Source organism: Muntiacus reevesi, chromosome 8, assembly GCF_963930625.1.
Source record: "Muntiacus reevesi chromosome 8, mMunRee1.1, whole genome shotgun sequence".
NCBI classification, from domain to species: Eukaryota; Metazoa; Chordata; class Mammalia; order Artiodactyla; family Cervidae; genus Muntiacus; species Muntiacus reevesi.
In genome coordinates, this window is record NC_089256.1 from 73,812,806 (window position 1) to 73,831,669 (window position 18,864).

Genomic DNA, 18,864 nt, shown 5'->3' on the forward strand with positions numbered 1-18,864 from the left:
GGCTGCCGTCCAAAGAGTTCAGATCATAGGCTGGCAGTAACGGGTGGGTGTGCAAGCAAGCAGAAGCATTGTGGGCCTCTGTGCACCCTCCTCAATGCTCTTCTGTCTTCTGGGAGCTTCCCAGCAGCAAAGAGGCAAGGCTCCCTCAGAGGGGGGAAGGATAAAACAGGATTGTCCTGGAAGCCAACGGGAAACATGAGAGCAGCACTGGATATGGTCTGCCCACCAAAATGTTTCCATTCACGGATAGGTCAATTATCACTTCCCCTATGCACACGGCTTCTCAGGCAGCATTAGCGGTAAAGAACCCACCTGCCAACGCAGGAGACATGGGTTGGATCCCTGGATGGGGAAGATTCCCTGAAGAACGGCACGTCAACCCACTCCAGTATTCTTGCAGGGAAAGTCCCACAGACAGAGGAGCCTGGAGGACTTCAGTCCACGGGGTCACAAAGAGTCAGACACGACTGAGCACAGAGGTTATGCACACGCATGCAACTTATCTTCTCCAGCCCTGATGATCCCTGCAGACAGGATGTTCAGAAACAGTGTGGGGGAGGGGCAGCAGGGGGAGCAACAGAGGCACTCTGCTGTGTATTCCCCTCCTGTACCACCCCATACCTTCCCCGCCTCCAGGAGTCAACCCTTGTAGCACACACAATAAAGTTAAACCACAGTTCCTTCCTTGGGATAGTGCTTTATAGACTACAGAGCAAGTCTACCACATTTTGCCCTAATCGAACATGGGCGGGAGACTCAGCAAGAACTACTGTAAGAATCCACCCCACTCTCCTCCAGTCTACCCCACCACATCCCCAAAGAGGATGTTGCAAGTGATGGTGTTACTGGGACAGGTTCCCTTTTAGAATGTGTGGGCCCTAACCACGCCTCCGGAGTCGTTTGGTCTTGTGTCGGTCACCAGGCCCACTCTACCACCAGAAGAGCCACACTGCTGGGCTGTGGTCACACATCTTGCCAGCCTCCCCAGTGGCCACTTTGTTACACTGGGGGATCTCGGCTCCTGAGACATAGGCGAAAAAGTGATCTAGAAATGAACCACCCTCTCCTTTTCAGGCTCTGGACTCCCTCAATGATGCCAAGATTGGCCTTCACAGCCCAGGGGTCTCCTGGTCTTATGACTGGTGTCTACATTGCCTGGGGCCAATTATGAAGGGAGGAATGTCATGGTAGATCTATGGCATGTGAGGAGAAATAGGTCTTGGTTAAGCAAAGCCATAATGGTCTTCTAGCTCACAGCAGAAATGGACTCCATTCTGATGCCATCATTTATTTCTTGGCCTGCCTGGTTCCTGGGACGGAGCTACAGAGAGGAAATGAAAATATAAGTCCCATCAGTTAATCGGTTATGGATCCCCTACACATTTATCTTTTGAGTTTTGATCTCTGGTCTTTGGGGTAAGAAATAGGACAATTAAGACCCTGGAGGACCTGGAAAGTACAAAAGAAATGAGTCTTGTCCATGAGGGCACAGTGCACGTGATCAGTGCCAGGTCCTGACTCCAGGGCCTCTGGCTACAGCTCCTGCCATCGGATAACACCTGCTCTTCACTGAACTATCCATGTAGCTCCACTTTCAGAAGCTGAAATACCAGCAGACTTATTCCTCAGATATGAAAGGACCACAGAGAGACAGTAGAAATGACCTGGTCCAGTCCACTGAATTCACATGTGGGGAGGAAATTCTGAGACCAAGAGCTCCAGAGGCAAAGTAAAGGCACAGACCAGAAAGTGGCAGATGCAGGCTCCCATGCAGGACCAGGTCTCTTTCCTCTGCTACAGGACACCCATCCATGCGTCAGACTGATCCCTCTACCTCCAACCACGTTTCATCTTGTTTTAACAGGTGAGCATGATCCTAACTCTGATGGTGCCATATGACGCCATTGACACGGAGTCCCCACTCATGGAGATGTTTGTGGCTCGTGGGTTCTATGCCGCGAAGTTCGTTGTGGCCATCGGGTCGGTTGCAGGACTGACAGTCAGCTTGCTGGGCTCCCTCTTCCCAATGCCAAGGGTTATCTATGCCATGGCCGGCGATGGGCTCCTCTTCAGGTAAGGGCTATGCTCGTGGCATTTATTTTACTCTTCCTTGCCTGTCCAGGGAGACTGTCACCCATCTTCCCTGTCATATGGACCATGGAACTTGTCATGTATCTTGGCAAAGAGTTTGAGTGAAAATAATTTAGGTCCTAAAACAGACCCTCAGTTTGACTCTGGGTTCCTCAATCTAGCAACAAACTGATATGTTCCCCCAAATGCCCCTCCCCTTTTATGTGACACTGTCTGTTCCTTCGTAAAGATGATGAGTGCCAAAATGCTACATGGGTGGCCTCCAGAAGGAAGGACCCATCCCAGGGGCATCTTAGGCTTGCCCTCACATTGAGCCCTGACAACTGCTCCTCTGACATTGAAAAAAGTTCAAAGTTACAATCAAAGAGAGGATAAGACCCTTTGAGCAGAACCTAGTAATAGAGCAATGACTACCACCATTTATTGAACGTCTGTGTATCCCAGGTATACAGTATCCCATTTAGTCATCACAGTAACTCTATTTAACAGAACAATGTAAGTTCAGTTCAGTTCAGTTCAGTCACTCAGTCGTGTCTGACTCATTACGACCCCATGAATCGCAGCACATCAGGCGTCCCTGTCCATCACCAACTCCTGGAGTTTACTCAAACCCATGTTCATTGAGTCGGTGATGCCATCCAGCCATCTCATCCTCAATCATCCCCTTCTCCTCCTGCCCCCAATCCCTCCCAGCATCAGGGTCTTTTCCAGTGAGTTAACTCTTCACATGAGGTGGTCAAAGTACTGGAGTTTCAGCTTCAGCATCAGTCGTTCCAATGAACACCCAGGACTGATCTCCTTTAGGATGGACTGGTTGGATCTCTTTGCAGTCCAAGGGACTCTCAAGAGTCTTCTCCAACACCACAGTTCAAAAGCATCAATTCTTCGGCACTCAGCTTTCTTCACAGTCCAACTCTCACATTCATACATGACGACTGGAAAAACCATAACCTTGACCAGACAGACCTTTGTTGGCAAAGTAATGTCTCTGCTTTTTAATATGCTATCTAGGTTGGTCATAACTTTCCTTCCAAGGAGTAAGCATCTTTTAATTTCATGGCTGCAGTCACCATCTGCAGTGATTTTGGAGCCCAGAAAAATAAAGTCTGACACTGTTTCCCCATCTATTTACCATGAAGTGATGGGACCAGATGCCATGATCTTAGTTTTCTGAATGTTGAGCTTTAAGTCAACTTTTTACTCTCCTCTTTCACTTTCATCAAGAGGCTTTTTAGTTCCTCTTCACTTTCTGCCATAAGGGTGGTGTCATCTGCATATCTGAGGTAATTGATATTTCTCCTGGCAACCTTGATTCCAGCTTATACTTCTTCCAGCCCAGCGTTTCTCATGATGTACTCTGCATAGAAATTAAATAAGCAGGGTGACAATATACAGCCTTGATGTACTCCTTTTCCTATTTGGAACCGGTCTATTTTTCCATGTCCAGTTCTAACTGTTGCTTCCTGACCTGCATACAGGTTTCTCAAGAGGCAGGTCAGGTGGTCTGGTATTCCCATCTCTTTCAGAATTCTCCACAGTTTATTGTGATCCACACAGTCAAAGGCTTTGGCATAGTCAATTAAGCAGAAATAGATGTTTTTCATCTAGTACAGAACAGTGTACTAGATGAAAATACTCAGAGAAGTAAAAAAAAAAAAAAAACTTGCCCCAAATCTCCCAGGTGCTGGGTGGGGTGGGTCAGGATTTGAACCCAGGACTATTTGACCCGGATGACCAGATTTTTAACCACGTCAAGACACTGACACTTCCAGTCCCCTAATCTGGCCAGAAAGTAGCCTATCTGCCCATGGTACACAGGGGATGTGGCCCCATCTCTTGGTGCCTCATGCCTCCTGTGTGAGGAACTTGCAGATAAAGCATTCTTCAAGTGCACCAAACAAGGAGCCAACTGCCAAGAAGGTCTCAGGAGTTCAGAGGGACCCAGCTCAGAGACTTTTCCTCTGCCATCAGCTGTCACCTTCTGCAACAGTTCCTGTGCGTACCCTCTGAGGTCAGAGCTGAGACCTTGGGGGAGCTGGAGGCTGATCGTGGTGGAGATGTGACAACTTCACACATCCACAAGGTCTTTCTGCTGTCAAAGAAAACCGAGAGATGCCAGGGCTCTGAGCAGTTTATGCTGCTGCTGCTAAGTCGCTTCAGTCATGTCCAACTCTGTGTGACCCCACAGACAGCAGCCCCGTCCCTGGGATTCTCCAGGCAAGAACACTGGAGTGGGTTGCCATTTCCTTCTCCAATGCATGAAGGTGAAAAGTGAAAGTGAAGTTGCTCAGTCGTGTCTGACGCTTCGCGACCCCATGGACTGCAGCCCACCAGGCTTCTCTGTCCATGGGCTTTTCCAGGCAAGAGTACTGGAGTGGGGTGCCATTGCCTTCTCCGCTGAGCAGTTTATAGTCTTGTGTGAATCACGGAAATAAGGGAGGACTGGAAGAGCAGCAAGAATGAGGGCCAGGAGGAGAGGAAGGTGGAAGGTGGGAGCCTACCTAAGTCTAAGGAACTGCCAAACAAGCACCTGTCATTCAGTCACCCTTGTTGGTCTCGTCTATCTTCTCCAGTGAGTGACTGGCCAGATTTAGCTTTCATCCACAAGCACATGTTCTTAATGACTGTGCTATTTTGCAACCAAATCCCTGTACTTTCGTTGGAGAGCAAGCTTCTCAGGCTTTGGCATAAATCAGAATCCTCTAGAGGTTTTTTAAAGTGTATAGTTTGTTGGGCCCCACTCCCAGAGAGTCTGACATAGTAGGTAAAACCTGAAAATACATATTTCGAACAAGTTCCAAGGTGTTGCTAACACTGGTGATCCATGGACCATACTTTGGATAACACAGGTGGAGAGGGCCACCAGGCAGGTATGTGACTTCAGCTGTCTCCTGTTCATAGCAAAGTCTGGGCTTCAATTTAGATTCCTGAGAACCTCCTAGATTCCATCAACCCACCACATCACATAATGAAGTAGGCACTTTAATAGAGCAGTTTGCCTCATACCCAAGGCATTAAAATAGATTCTGTTTAAATTATATTTCAGAAACGAGATCCTGGAGTAGGGACAGCAACAGTATTTAGAGCAGTGAATCCAGAAGTAAACTGGAGGAGCAGGACCAGGAGGTGTTAAACCATGTTGAGTCCATCACCACTAACCCTCTGCTTGCCTCTCCTCCAGATTCCTGGCTCACGTGAGCACCTACACAGAGACCCCCGTGGTGGCCTGCATCGTTTCGGGCTTCCTGGCAGCTCTTCTCTCCCTGCTAGTCAGCTTGAGAGACCTGATTGAGATGATGTCCATCGGCACCCTCCTCGCCTACACCTTGGTCTCCGTCTGCGTCCTGCTCCTTCGATACCAGCCCGAGAGTGACATTGACGGCTTTGTCAAATTCCTGTCTGAGGAGCAGACGAAGAAGAAGGAGGGCATTCTGGCTGACTGTGAGAAGGAAGGCTGCTCTCCCGTGAGTGAAGGGGAAGAGTTCTCCGGCCCAGCCACCAACACGTGTGGGGCCAAGAACCTGCCATCCCTGGGAGACAATGAGATGCTCATAGGGAAATCAGACAAGTCGACCTACAACGTCAACCACCCAAACTACGGCACTGTGGATATGACCACAGGCATAGAAGCTGATGAATCTGAAAACATCTATCTCATCAAGTTGAAGAAGCTGATTGGGCCCCGTTACTACACCATGAGGATCCAGTTGGGCCTTCCGGGCAAGATGGACCGGCCCACAGCCGCTACAGGGCACACGGTGACCATCTGCGTGCTCCTGCTCTTCATCCTCATGTTCGTCTTCTGCTCATTCATCATCTTTGGTTCTGACTACATCTCAGAGCAGAGCTGGTGGGCCATCCTTCTAGTCGTTCTGATGGTGCTGCTGATCAGCGCCCTGGTGTTTGTGATCCTGCAGCAACCAGAGAACCCCAAGAAGCTGCCCTACATGGCTCCCTGCCTCCCCTTCGTGCCTGCCTTTGCCATGCTGGTGAACATCTATCTCATGCTAAAGCTCTCCACCATCACGTGGATCCGGTTTGCAGTCTGGTGCTTTGTCGGTAAGCAACTTCCTTTGGAACCTTGAGAGTTCCCTTCTAAGGCCTTGACCAGGCTTATCCCAAAATTACCTCCTAGCCCAACTGGGCATCCCCTTGCCAAGAGAATTCTGGCTGGTTCTGTGGATCCTTGCTTTTTTTTTAGAGTCAAAAAAGCCACATGTGAAAAAAAAAAAGCCACGTGTGCCCTTTCTGCCTGTTATGATCTTGGTTGTTCATTCTGAAGAATGATACTGATCAATCCATCACTTCACTGAATGCTATTACTGGATATTCTTATTGTGGATAATTAGTATCATAGAAAGTGATACTCATTCATTTTAAGTGGATCCACATTTTTAAAAAAGAACAAAAATAACATATAAATTGAGGGTGGGAAAGGTTGATTGGAATTCTTAAAAACTAATAATTATGAAGAATTTTATCTATCTTATGTTGGACAGAATTAAAATAGCAATCTTGCCATATTTTTAAACAAGCAAAATATGAATTAAGTATGCATTCTTGGCATAATTTTTTCACAAAATTACATCCTGGCACCATTTAATAGTCCTCACTTTTTATCAACTTTCACAAAATATTTGAGCATTTTATTTTTTCCCAAGATCTTTCCTCATCCACTGATATTCCAATCATTTTCTTGGAAAATACCTATCATGTCATCATCCTTGTTGATTTTCTCTTCTGTTGATAAGTGATAAGGTTCTGTCAGGTTCTCAATATCCACAGCTTTAAGTGATTTACCATTGCTCTCTCTAAACTCACTTTCACTGCCTTCAGACAATCCTGTATCTTCCCCAAGATTTCTAATTTTCCTTTGGAATCAGTTTATATTATATTCACATTACATGTTTAACATATTTGACCATGACTGATGAAATGGCTGGGGTAGGTGCTCATGATAACTTAAGAGAGATGTTTAAGTGAATGTTTATTTTAAGGCTCCTTATTTATTATTTTTATATTTCCTATATAATTTGGTAACCCTGAGGTCTCTGGCAACAAATACTTAGCTAAAGGAGTGTCCTTAGGTGCTTTGAGGAATAGGAAAGTAAAGAATAAGGGAGGCAAAGTAAATATGTATGAATCAACCAGCCTGGGCAAGGCAACAAAAAGACTCGTGGAGTTGTAGCCCAACCACTCCTTGAGATGAGGAATATGGGTGTTCAATGTGGTGACCTCTGTTCCCAAACCATACTATTGTTCATGCTTAATAAATACTTATTCATGATTATAAAGCACTCTTCAGATAAGAAAAAGGAAACTTTCAGTCAGAATAGTTGGGAAGGACTTTAAGGAGGCAGAACTGGACGACAAGATAGGTTTTACACAGAGGGAAGTGGGGCGGAAACACAGTAATCAAAGGCAAGAGCATATATCTCCCAGAAGATTCCTCACCTCTGAAGGTCATCCTGCACCTTCCTGTAAGCATTTTGTACCAATTTTCCACTACCTAAGCCTCATCTCTTGTTAGACTTTAAGGGATCTCTTGAAAGGACCACACTGACTTGTCAAAGTTCTAAGCATTTACATAATCTATTCATAATCTCTCACTTCCGTTTAAACATTTTGCCACTGGAACAAGAAGCAAACCAATGGAAAGATGATACTATGGGTAGAAACAACTGAAGTGTATAGAGTCATGTATTCGTCAAATGAATAATAAAGGTACCGACACAAATACCCAAGAATTAATTCATCTTTTCCTGGACTATCCAAGCTAGACACAGTCTTCAATATCTAGTACAATGTTACCCACCGTGTGGTAACCATTCCACTGTTAATATTTGGACTGATTTTAGAGAGTATATGAACTTTTCAAAATATCGTATGGTTATTACTCACTTTTACAAACACTACAAAAACAGACATACTCAAATCATTACTTTTTAAATAATTTATTTATTTTAATTTTGACTGTGCTGGGTCTTCATTGCTGCACTCAAGCTTTCTCAGGCTTTCTCTAGTTGCTGTGAGCAGAAGCTACTCTCTAATTTCAGGGCTTGGGCTTCTCATTGAGGCGGCTTCTTTTGTTGCAGAGCCCAGGCTCCAGGCGCACAGGCTTCAGTGTTTGCAGGCTTCAGTAGTTGTGGCACGAGGGTTCAGTATTTGCAGCCCAAGGACTCAGCAGATGTGGCCCACAGTCCTAGTTGCTCCAAGGCATGTAGGATCTTCCCAGACCAGGGATCAAACCCATGTCCCCAGCACTGGTAGGCAGACTCTCATCCATGGTACCGCCAGGAAAGTCCAAGTATTTTTAAATTTCAAAAGTGAGTTAAACAGAAGAAAAAACATTAGTACATGTGCCATATGATTCAAAGCGATAAATAACACTTATATGGCACTTACCACCTATCAGCCATCATTCCCAAGGCTTCACTTATATTAACTTATTTAATCCACACAACCAGATCCATTTTACAGATGAGGAAACTAAGGCACTTGACTGAGGTCACATAGTTAGAATATAGCAAAGCCAAATTAGAACTCAGGGGGTATAATTCCAGAATCCACAATCATAGCCACTATATTAAAAATGTAGTATATAAAAAAAAATTAAAATAAAATAAAATAAATAAATAAAAATGTAGTATATAAATAAAATGTAAATAAAGTTTGAGAAACATTGAAACACTCCCCACTTCTCCCTCTCTCAACTTTACAGATAAGTAAACTGAACCTCCGAAAGGTTCAATAACATGCTCAAGGTCAGCAAGAATAACAGGAAATTATTCACAGAGCTATTACCACAATCCAGAATCTCCATGCTCAGATGGGGGCCTCCTACCTCCCCACCACAGTGCTTCTGAGCAGACCTTCGTATCTGCCCAGTATGTTTGAGCTGTAGTCTGTGCAGATGAACAGAGGGCTGGCTTCGTGGGTGGATGATCTGGGCGGTCACACAGGGCCCCGTGCTTGGCTTAACGCTCTGGTGCTGTCTTCTTGAATTTTTAACAAGAAGCTCCATGGTTTCATTTTGCACTGGGACCTATAACTTATGTAGTCAGTCTTGCATAATATCCACATTTCTGGAACACCAGAGAAATTTTGCAAAAGTGATGTAGTGGCCTATTGCCTTTAGACTCAGACAGCCCCAAGTTCAAATCAAAACTCTGCCATTTCCTTGTGACCTTGGGAAATTCACTTAACTCCTTTGGGTCTCAGTTTACCCATCTGTAAAAATGCAGATAATTCTACTAGACTTGATCTGGTTGCAGTTTGGGGCTTAAACAAGAGAACAGCAGGGAAAGCAGTAAGAACTATTTCTTTCCTGCCTTTCTTTTAAAAAGCTGAAATGATTCATTGTCTCCCAGACTAGCTGTCACATGCGAAAGTACAACGTGAACCTGTTCTGACTCAGGCTGCCTTCCCAATTATCAGGCAGAAGAAAGTTCCCAGAGAACCCTTTGTAAACTTGCTGATAACACAAACTTCAAGCTGGCTCCTGAAACCGATACTCCCTGGCATGGGAGGGTGCCACCCTGCAGCCTGAGCAGGCCAGGCAGAGGGCACTTGAGCCTGCAGCTTAAGAAGCACCCAGCTGCTGGCTACAAACTGCTTTGGTATCATTATCTCTGAAGGCTCATAGATAACTAAGTTTCGCCCAGAACAAAGATTCTCAACTCAGACTACACAACAGAATCACATGAGTTGCTTCTGAAACATTCTACGCCCAGGATGCCCCCCCGGCAGAGATGTTCTGATTCAATTGATCTGGTACGGCCAACCACGGTATTCTTAGAGCTTCCTTAGGTAATTCTGTTGTGTAGACAGGTTTACAATGATGTAGAACAGTGGTTCTCAAAGTAATGTCTCAGATCTACCACATCAGTATTACGTGGAAACTGGTGAAAACTGCAATTTCAGATCCCAGCCCAAACCTACACACAGCATCAGAATCTCTGAGGGCAATGTAGATTTTAACAAGTCTGCCAGGTAATTCTGACGTGTGCTCAAATATGAGATCCACTGATCTAGAGAGAAGAATAAGAAGATAATTAGCAGGCAGGCAGATAATTTAATTACAAAACTCCCTGTTTTTTGATACATAAAATATATCCATCCCACAACCCCAAATTGACTTATAAAATCTTTAACGATCTCATAGAATAAATTTCCCATCTCTAAACATCTGAGTCTCCAAAATGTCAGATTTTTCATCTCTCTATTCATAATATAAGTTTCCCAAGGAGAAGAGTAGAGAGATTTCTAAATAGAGCTTATTATGAAACATCCACTACTTTTTAAAAAGATTTACATAATTGGGCTGAGTCATAACTTGATAATCTTCTCACATTTTTTACCCAAACTTCTCTAAATGAATCTTAATTACAGCATTTTTGTAACAATGTTTAGCTAAGCTTTTGTCCTTCAGAAGAGCACAACTCATAGCGAAAAACAAAGCAGTTAATAGATACCCAGCACTTGTTTCTTTTCCTTCCGACAAGAGAAATAACACACATAGGAAAAGTTTAATAATCCCCAAACAAAATGAACACAAAGCCAGCCTTCATTTGCCTTTTCTCTTAAATGATGCAGTTTTGTAAAAGAATACCTCAAGGAGTTGGGCAGGGTCCCAGAAACCAGAACACTGTATGATGCTATTCTCCAGGCATGTGTCAGGTCTACTGGTCCCTGTGGGTCCTTATTGTAAATAACCATCCGTTAGACCAGCTCCCAGGTACCCTGACCCTGCAGGCCACGTTGCTTCAGTCGTGTCTGACTCTTTGTGACCCTATGGACCATAACCCTTACTCTAGGTGTTGTCAAGATTTCATTTGGAAGTTTTTCCGTCCCTCTAAGGAAAACCAGGTGGCGCTAGAAGTAAAGAACCCGCTGGCCAATACAGGAGGCTAAAGAAATGCGGGTTCCATCCCTGGGTTGGGAAGATCCCCTGGAGGAGGGCCCAGCAACCCTCCAGTATTCTTGCCGAGAGAATCCCACAGACAGAGGATCCTGGCAGGCTACAGTCCATAGGGCTGCAGAGAGTTGGCCACAAGAGAAGCAACTTAGCACACACACAGCTTTAGAGAACAGACAGGACGTGCGATTTGGGCAACAGACCTCATAAATCCTGGACTAAACCATCAACATCCCAAAGAGAAGACACACTTCATGGTTTTCGCCTGAGCGCTCATCTGAACTCCTACTGGAAACTGACTCAAAGCAACCGTTGTGATGAAGGGAAGAGAAGGGGGAGAAGGGGGCCATGAATTCGACCCGAGAGGGCACCAAGATAAACAAGCTCCTGATGATGTGTCCCATAAATCAGTTTGAAATTCTCCTTGTAGAAAGTGAGAAAACAATTGGCAGCTTCAACATCAAAATTATGCTCAGAAGAGCAAGAAAAATCACAGAGGCCAGGATGAGGATGGCAACAAAGCCCAGCTGATTCCAAGAGGGCGGGAGGAAACAGGCAAACCCTGTAGCCACTGGCTGCTGGTGGAGGTGCTGGGCTGGCCAGGGAGACACCCGGGGAGGAGGGGGCAGCTGAGACTGAACGGCCAGGAGACGGCGCAGTGGAAGGCCCTGGAGCGGGCGTGAGCAGTCCACCCAGAACAGACAGTGCTGTGAGGGAATGACGGGCTTCTTTCCCTCGGCAGTACAGGCGTGAGGTCATCCTAACCTTGGGCTTGCAGTTTTAGCTTGTTTGTTCTCCTTGCTGTCTAGCCTCCCACGGTATTGATACACCACAATGTATTTATCCATTCTTGTATCCGTGGGCATTCAGAATGGCTGCTGCTACGAACCTTCTTATATGTGATTTCAATGGACACACCAGGTTTGTGTTTTGGTTGGGTTTCTGCTGAGTGAGAGGTGGAACTGCTGGAGTTTTTCATGTTCTTTAAGAAGGCTGCCTTTGGTCTCATAGCCATTATACTCCTCAAACAAAATAAGGGCCCCCAGCTCCATTTTGCAGCTGGGAAACTAAGGCATAAAGAATGTGACATTATGTTTGATCAACTGCGGGCCCAGAAGAAAAGCTCCCCTGGTCCCCACTTCCTCCTGAGCCTTGCTCTTCCTGGCCACACCATATTAAACAAACCGTTAGTTACAATCAACAGGGCCTGTGGGTATTTAAAAAATAACCAGCAAAGTGGGAGTTGGTGGGGATTGTGCTGGATGGGAGGGCACCTTCTCATTACTATCTTCATTTTTGCACCAGCAAGTGTCTGTTTTGGAAAGTTGATCCCAGACGAGAAAAAATAAAAAAGCCTCTGGGCATAACAAAGTGCATCAGTTATCTGCAGCAGGCAGGGCTTCCTGCCTGAACGGGCGCCCCAGAAAGAGACAGCTCCACCCAGCCTGCGGTCAGGGGGCCCACCCCCTCTGGCACTGCGTGTGGAGCCACGTGCAGGGCAGGGGAAGCTCCTGGGGGACTCGAGAGAGCAGGAACCTGCTTCGTGACCCGAGCGAGAACCCACAGGTTGGAAATCTGTCTAGCTCCGGGTCACCTAGTCTCTTTTCAGAGCTGAGTTTTTGTCCTAGGCTTTCTCCCACCTGATCCAGAGGACCCCCTACCCCTCTCATTTGTAGGTTTGAGGTCATTTATTTAGTTTGCACAGGATGACACAGGGCTTGACACAGGGCCAAGACAAGTGGAATAAATAGGTGTTTTGCCAGCTGATACTGAGGTGCCCCAGGCTTATGAAAGCAATTTGGCATCCCAAACCTCCCTGTAGGCCCCCAGTAGGCAGCCCTCCATCCAGACTCAAGAGATGTGAGTTCTGATGCCATTTCAATCCCTGCATATTGCGCAGGTCTTAACTCCTCCGGGATGATGAGCGAGAAAGTGGGTTTGAATAAAGGGCTTTCCAATCACAAGGCGTCCTGTTACATAGGGAAACCCCATTCAACAGCTGAAGGCATGACCCTTCACCTCGTCCAGCCCGAACCTCTCACAGGCACAGAACTGTCTGGAAAAGAAGCCAGAGCCTCCCTTGGAATATTTACCTTCCATACAAATAGCCTCCCATGGGACTTATTGCCATTACTGGGTGCCCAGAACAGCCATATTTACTGTCAAAATACTGAAACACTTCTGTACCTTCTGCTGACTAGTTGCTGCCTTGAATGCTCCCTCAGCAATCCATCACATAAAAAATAACTCCAGCCCAGCAGGGGGGCCTCCAAAACCCTCTGCAGCACAAAAGCTGGCTGCCTTCTGATTTTTTATCTGCCTTTCATTTATTCAGATATCAGATAGATAACTACAAAGCAGTGAATCTATGTTTTTATGGAACTGGAGAATTAAATCCACAAACAGAATAAATAATAATACTTATCAATTAGCCACCTTATTCTTGAAACTTTATTCCAAATGACTTCTGGCTTATGCTAAAAGCTAATCCACTGTCAAAAGACAAAACTTTGCCATCCACAAGGATTTACAAAAGAATAAACCCAATCCCACTGACAACCTGAATAACAGGACCCAAAAACTATTTCAAGCCAAGACAGCATCATTGGAATAAGTGTATAGCTTTAAAAAGTGAAGAGTCTATCCAAACAAATAATTCAGGGAAATTTTGATGCTTCTAGATATCAGATGATATTAAGGAATTATTAGTTTTTAGATGTGATAATGGGAATAAGTTAAGTTTTTTAGAGGAGTCTATTTTATAGATACCTGCTAAAGCATTTACAGAGGAAACAGGACGAAAGGAATTTGTCTCAAAGTAATCTAAAGAGAAAGGTGTAGTCGAGTGAGTGTCAGGTGGGAGAAAGCTAGTGATGAATACATGGGCCTTTTAATACTGTTCTCTCCACTTCTGTATGTTTTAAATTCTTCAAAAGTAAAGTTCAGGGACTCCCCTCGCAGTCCAGTGGCTAAGACTCTGCGCTCTCCATGCAAAGGGACCAGTTCAATCCCTGGTCTGGGGACCAGAGTCCACATGCAGCATCTATAAGATCCCACATGACACAGCTAAGACCCGGCACCGCCAAATAAATACATAATAAAATAATAAATGTTATAAAAAGTAAAGTTCAACAAAATCGTTTCCAATTAGTGTGTACCTCCCAACCACCCCCTGGTAGGTGGGAAAGATAACAATTAGAAGCAGCCAGAATCAGGACACGGAAGGACCTGGAAGGACCTGCCATCTGAACAGTCTAAACACTGACTATGCAGCTGTAGAAAAATCCTGTATTTGGTCTTCTATCTGTGAAATGCCATAATCATAACCTACACACACACACACACACACACACACACACACACCCCATTCTCAGGAGGAACCTAAACAAGATAACACTTGTAGAGTATTTTTAGTTCCTTGGGAGAAAGGCCGCATCACCCAGGGGCGCTGGGTGAAGTGTTGTTCAGGATTCCCAGAATCCCCACAGATTTTTCAGAAACTACCTCATGCTTCATTCTCTAAGCCAACTGAAGAAAGAAGCAGAAACAAAACACCCTGCTTCTACACAGGAGGCTTTTAGCAGTTCTGTTTACTCCTCCAACACAAAGCCCTTGTTTATGTGTGACAGATGGTAATACATGTTTCTCTCCTCCCGCCCTGTCTCTCTCTCTCTGCTCCCCTTTCATCTGTTCCTCTCTGTTTCTTTGTCCTTCTCCATTCCTCCTTTTCTCCAGTCCTTCTCTGCCTCACACCACTTTTCCTGAACTGACGCAAGGGCCAGCAAGAAAGAAAGGCAGACAGAACACCAAGCCCTAGGAGAACGCACTTGCCCAAGCTGTCTATTCATTGGACATGAATAGACCAATGCACACAGTCGCTTCTGGGTTCACAGCCCTCATATTTGCAGTGTACTTTTGAAGACAGCCTGACACACCTTCGAAACTGTAGGGGGCTCAGAGCAAACATTAAAATGCCCATAAATATTTATGTGGCGAGTTTCCATGGATTGCTTTCCCAAAGTAATCATAGCTGACACATTTGCGTACTGATACATACACACACACACATAAACATACTCGTGTTCCTTCCAAGCCCAGCCACTCCCAAAACAAAACCTAAGCTCGTACTGACTATTTCTGCACTAAGCAGTCTCTAACCCAGCGAGGGAGGGGATGTGAAAGGCTGGATAAGCTAGAGCCTTCCCTCTCTCATGGACTGCTGGTGCTGCCCTTCACACACCCAGGCAAGTGAATTAGTCTTTCCCAGTCTCCATTGCTCCATCAGTAAAATGAAGGTATTCAAATGGATAAATGACATAGACTCTTTTCCATCTCTAAATATCTATGATTCTATGAGGAGTCACACCAAAGTTCTTAGAGAATTACCATAACCAATCTATCTGATGGGCTTCCCTGGGGGTTCAGACAGTAAAGAATCTGCCTGCAATGCAGGAGATGCAAGTTCAATCCCTGGATCAGGAAGATCCCCTGGAGAAGGGACTGGCTACCCACTCCAGTATTCTTGCCTGGAGAATTCCATGGACAGAGGAGCCTGGCAGGCTACAGTCTATGGAGTCACAAAGAGTCGGACACAAATGAACAACTAACACTTTCATTTCACAAGTCTATCAGACAAAACATCCCAATACTTGATGGGGTTAGGGGAAGGTCTGTCAGAATAGATGCCAAACCAGTGCTTGATGACCTCTGTAGTACAGAGAAGAGAAGCCAGGGGCAAAGGGAAAAGAAAAACTTTTATCAAGTCTAGTAGGGAAACAACACGCTTACAAACAGGATCTGAGAACGGGATCAAAAAGGAAAGAACTGACATAACAGATACCAAGCAGAGAGAGGAGGCAAGCTTTGCCACCTACTTGGATGTCTAGGAGAAAAGACAGCAAGAGAGAAAAATTGGGCAAAGGGTGGTTGTGTGCCTGACAATAAACTCAGTCTCCTGAAATTTACTCTCTCGTTTCGAATGTGCTTCCAACAGAGGTATTCTCCAAGCAGCAAACTGCTGGCCCTTTTACAAGAGGCCTCAATTTGGTGCCTTGTTCTCCACAACGATAAGAACCATCCCCCCATGCCCACCCCACCCTCAGCCCCAGACAAGAAAGAGTAAGATCCAAGCTCAGAAAAAAATGAGATTGCTATTTGAGAACAACCACATCTGCCAATGATTAACTCCAGGATTTATTACCAATTAGGAGTATAAATCTCTGCTTACTTTGGCTCCTGGAAAGTTGATTTCACAGGAAAATGGGGGGGGAGGGGGGAGGTGGTAGGGAGAGTCATTTGAGACAAGGAGGGAGAAATCCAAGCTTAAAAAGACACACTTCAAATTCAAAAGGAAGCAGAATACCTCGGGGACCAGAGCGGAAAGCAGGCTTCACCTTGTGGTTCTAAGCAAACAGCCCAGCAGATGCCTGCAGGGTTAGCAAAGTCAGAGAGACTAGGTGCCACCCAGAAGAGTGTGTTGGTACCTGGAAGGAGGTGCATAACCGAGGGGACCGCAGTGGCCAGGCCACCAAATGGCCAAAGTTGGCAGTAGAGCACACGCATCAGGAGTTTGGGGGTTTTTTGGCCACATCACGAGGCTTGCGGTGGTGTTTCATGAGTCCATTTTATCTCCTTTGTTAGTTTATATTAACATTATGGACTGAATTGTGTCCCTCCCAAATTCATGTTGAAGCCCCAACTGCCAATGTTTTTTTCACCAAGCTGTGTGGCTGGCAGGATCTTAGTTCCCCGACCAGGAATTGAACTGGGCCCAGGGCGATGAAATGGTCAATCCTGACTATTGGACTGCAAGGGAATTCCTGCCTCAGGAGCTTTAAGGTTCCCTATCTCAGGGGTTCTCAGCTTTGGCTGACCACGGGAATCACCTGTGAAGCTCTAAAAACACCTACACCTGAGTCACACTGAAGACCAATTAAATCAGAATCTCCAAGGGATGAGGCATCAGGATTGTGCAGGAACGCCCCAGGTGACCACCAGGTGCAGCCAGGGCTGAGAATCACTGCTTATGTCATTTCCTCCTCATAGCAGCCCCATGCATTGGTACAGTGCGCTCGAGATTTCATACAAGAGAAAGCTGAGGCACAGTGAGGCTCAGTAACTGGTCCAGGGTTACACAGTGATGGAGGCAGGATTTGTACTCAGACCTCACCTTCTTAACCATCATGCCCCTTGGCCTCCAAGGCTATGGTTCTCAGCATTCCAGGCCCTGAGCCTCCATGGGCTTTTCTCAAAGTATTTTCATATATTTTTCCCTAAAAATTCTTATAGAAATGAGACATCAGCCCATATAACGCTACAGGTTAACTAGGAAGGCAGGCTTCTTTCCTTTGCTTGGAATGACATCAAAACAAGGAGGTTGCACTGAACATTTCATGCTCATTGGGAGTTCTCCTTCATCCCTTCAACAAACATTAAGTGCCAGTTTTCTACAGTCTATAAAATAGAATCAACCCGTACAGATAATCACACAACAGATATTCTAAGTGGACAGCTGAGTGACGGTAAAGTGTGATGACTCTGCTGAGTGAAAAGTGGCAAAGTGAATCGGAGGACCATATATGCATGTTGCTACGTGGTAAAATGGGGCTTCCCAGGGGCACTAGTGATAAAGAACCCGCTCGCCAATGTAGGAGACAGGAGAGATGTGGGTTCGATCACCTGGAGAAGGGAAGGGCAATCTACCCCAGTATTCTTGCCTGGAGAATCCCATGGACAGAGGGACCTGGTGGGCTATATAGTCCACAGAGTTGCAAAAAGTCAAACATGACCAAAGCAACTGAGCACCCACACATGTGGTGAAATAAAAGAATGAGTCCGTAAGTGGAAATCTGGAATAGTAAAATGAGCAGGCTGGGGGTACATTGTGGATGATCCGTAACTATTTAAACCAGAAAAGAAAAGGCAAATTCCTGGCTGGCACCTACATGAGTACAGTGAGCTAGATGTCAGCAGGGGAGTGGGGACTGAGGTGACCTCAAGTGCGTCATATGCCAACTAAAGAGATGGCCAGCTTTCACCTCCAGCCAGAAGTTTCCTTGTAGGAATGTGGGTATAGCATTGTCAGTCCTTCTGCTCTAAGTAGGAGTTGCTTAAGATCGACCATTTTTAAATGGCATCTAAGTCGAGTCTTTTCAAAACACTGTGTAGACCAAAGAAAACACATCTACCACCAGGTCTGCCCTCACCATTGGGAGTCAGCCCCCTGCTTGACACGTGGATCCCCAAACAACAGCTTATTCACCTGTGCTTCCCCCCACTCACCCCACCCCCGCTGCAGGTATGCTCATTTATTTTGGGTATGGCATCTGGAATAGCACCCTGGAAATCAGCGCCCGAGAAGAAGCCCTGCACCAGAGCACGTACCAGCGCTACGACGTGGACGACCCTTTCTCAGTGGAGGAGGGCTTCTCCTATGCCACGGAGGGCGAGAGCCAGGAGAACTGGGGCGGGCCAGCCGAGGACAAAGGCTTCTATTACCAGCAGATGTCAGATTCGCAGCCCAGCACCCGGACGAGCAGCAAGGCAAAGAGCAAAAGCAAACACAAACAGAACTCAGAGGCCCTGATTGCAAACGATGAGTTAGATTACTCTCCAGAGTAGGAGCACACACACCAGAAATGTGCAGACATGACGGTGATTTCTTTTCAGTAAATTCACCTGTGGGCTAGAAGGTGGAAACTTCTTTGGCTCTCATTTCAAAACTCCAGCCTTCCCCAAAGTCAGTCCCCAGTCATAGCCTGTCATCTGCACCTCTGCTCTTCACGACAGTTCTGTGGAAGGGCTTCACCCGGGTCCCATAACTAGTTCCCTTGCGAAAACAAACAGAAAACAACTAA

The 18,864-nt window shown here is 45.8% G+C and overlaps 1 protein-coding gene across 1 annotated transcript in view; it reads left to right on the forward strand.

Moving 5' to 3' along the window:
* The window catches only part of SLC7A14 (solute carrier family 7 member 14), a 55,376-nt gene extending 36,748 nt beyond the window's left edge, over positions 1-18,628 (forward strand). Inside the window, exons 5-7 of the mRNA XM_065943319.1 lie at positions 1,865-2,073; positions 5,273-6,150; positions 18,306-18,628. Coding sequence (XP_065799391.1) covers positions 1,865-2,073; positions 5,273-6,150; positions 18,306-18,628 — 1,410 coding nt within the window. The remainder of the gene's footprint in view (positions 1-1,864; positions 2,074-5,272; positions 6,151-18,305) is intronic.
* The last annotated feature ends 236 nt before the right edge of the window (positions 18,629-18,864 follow it).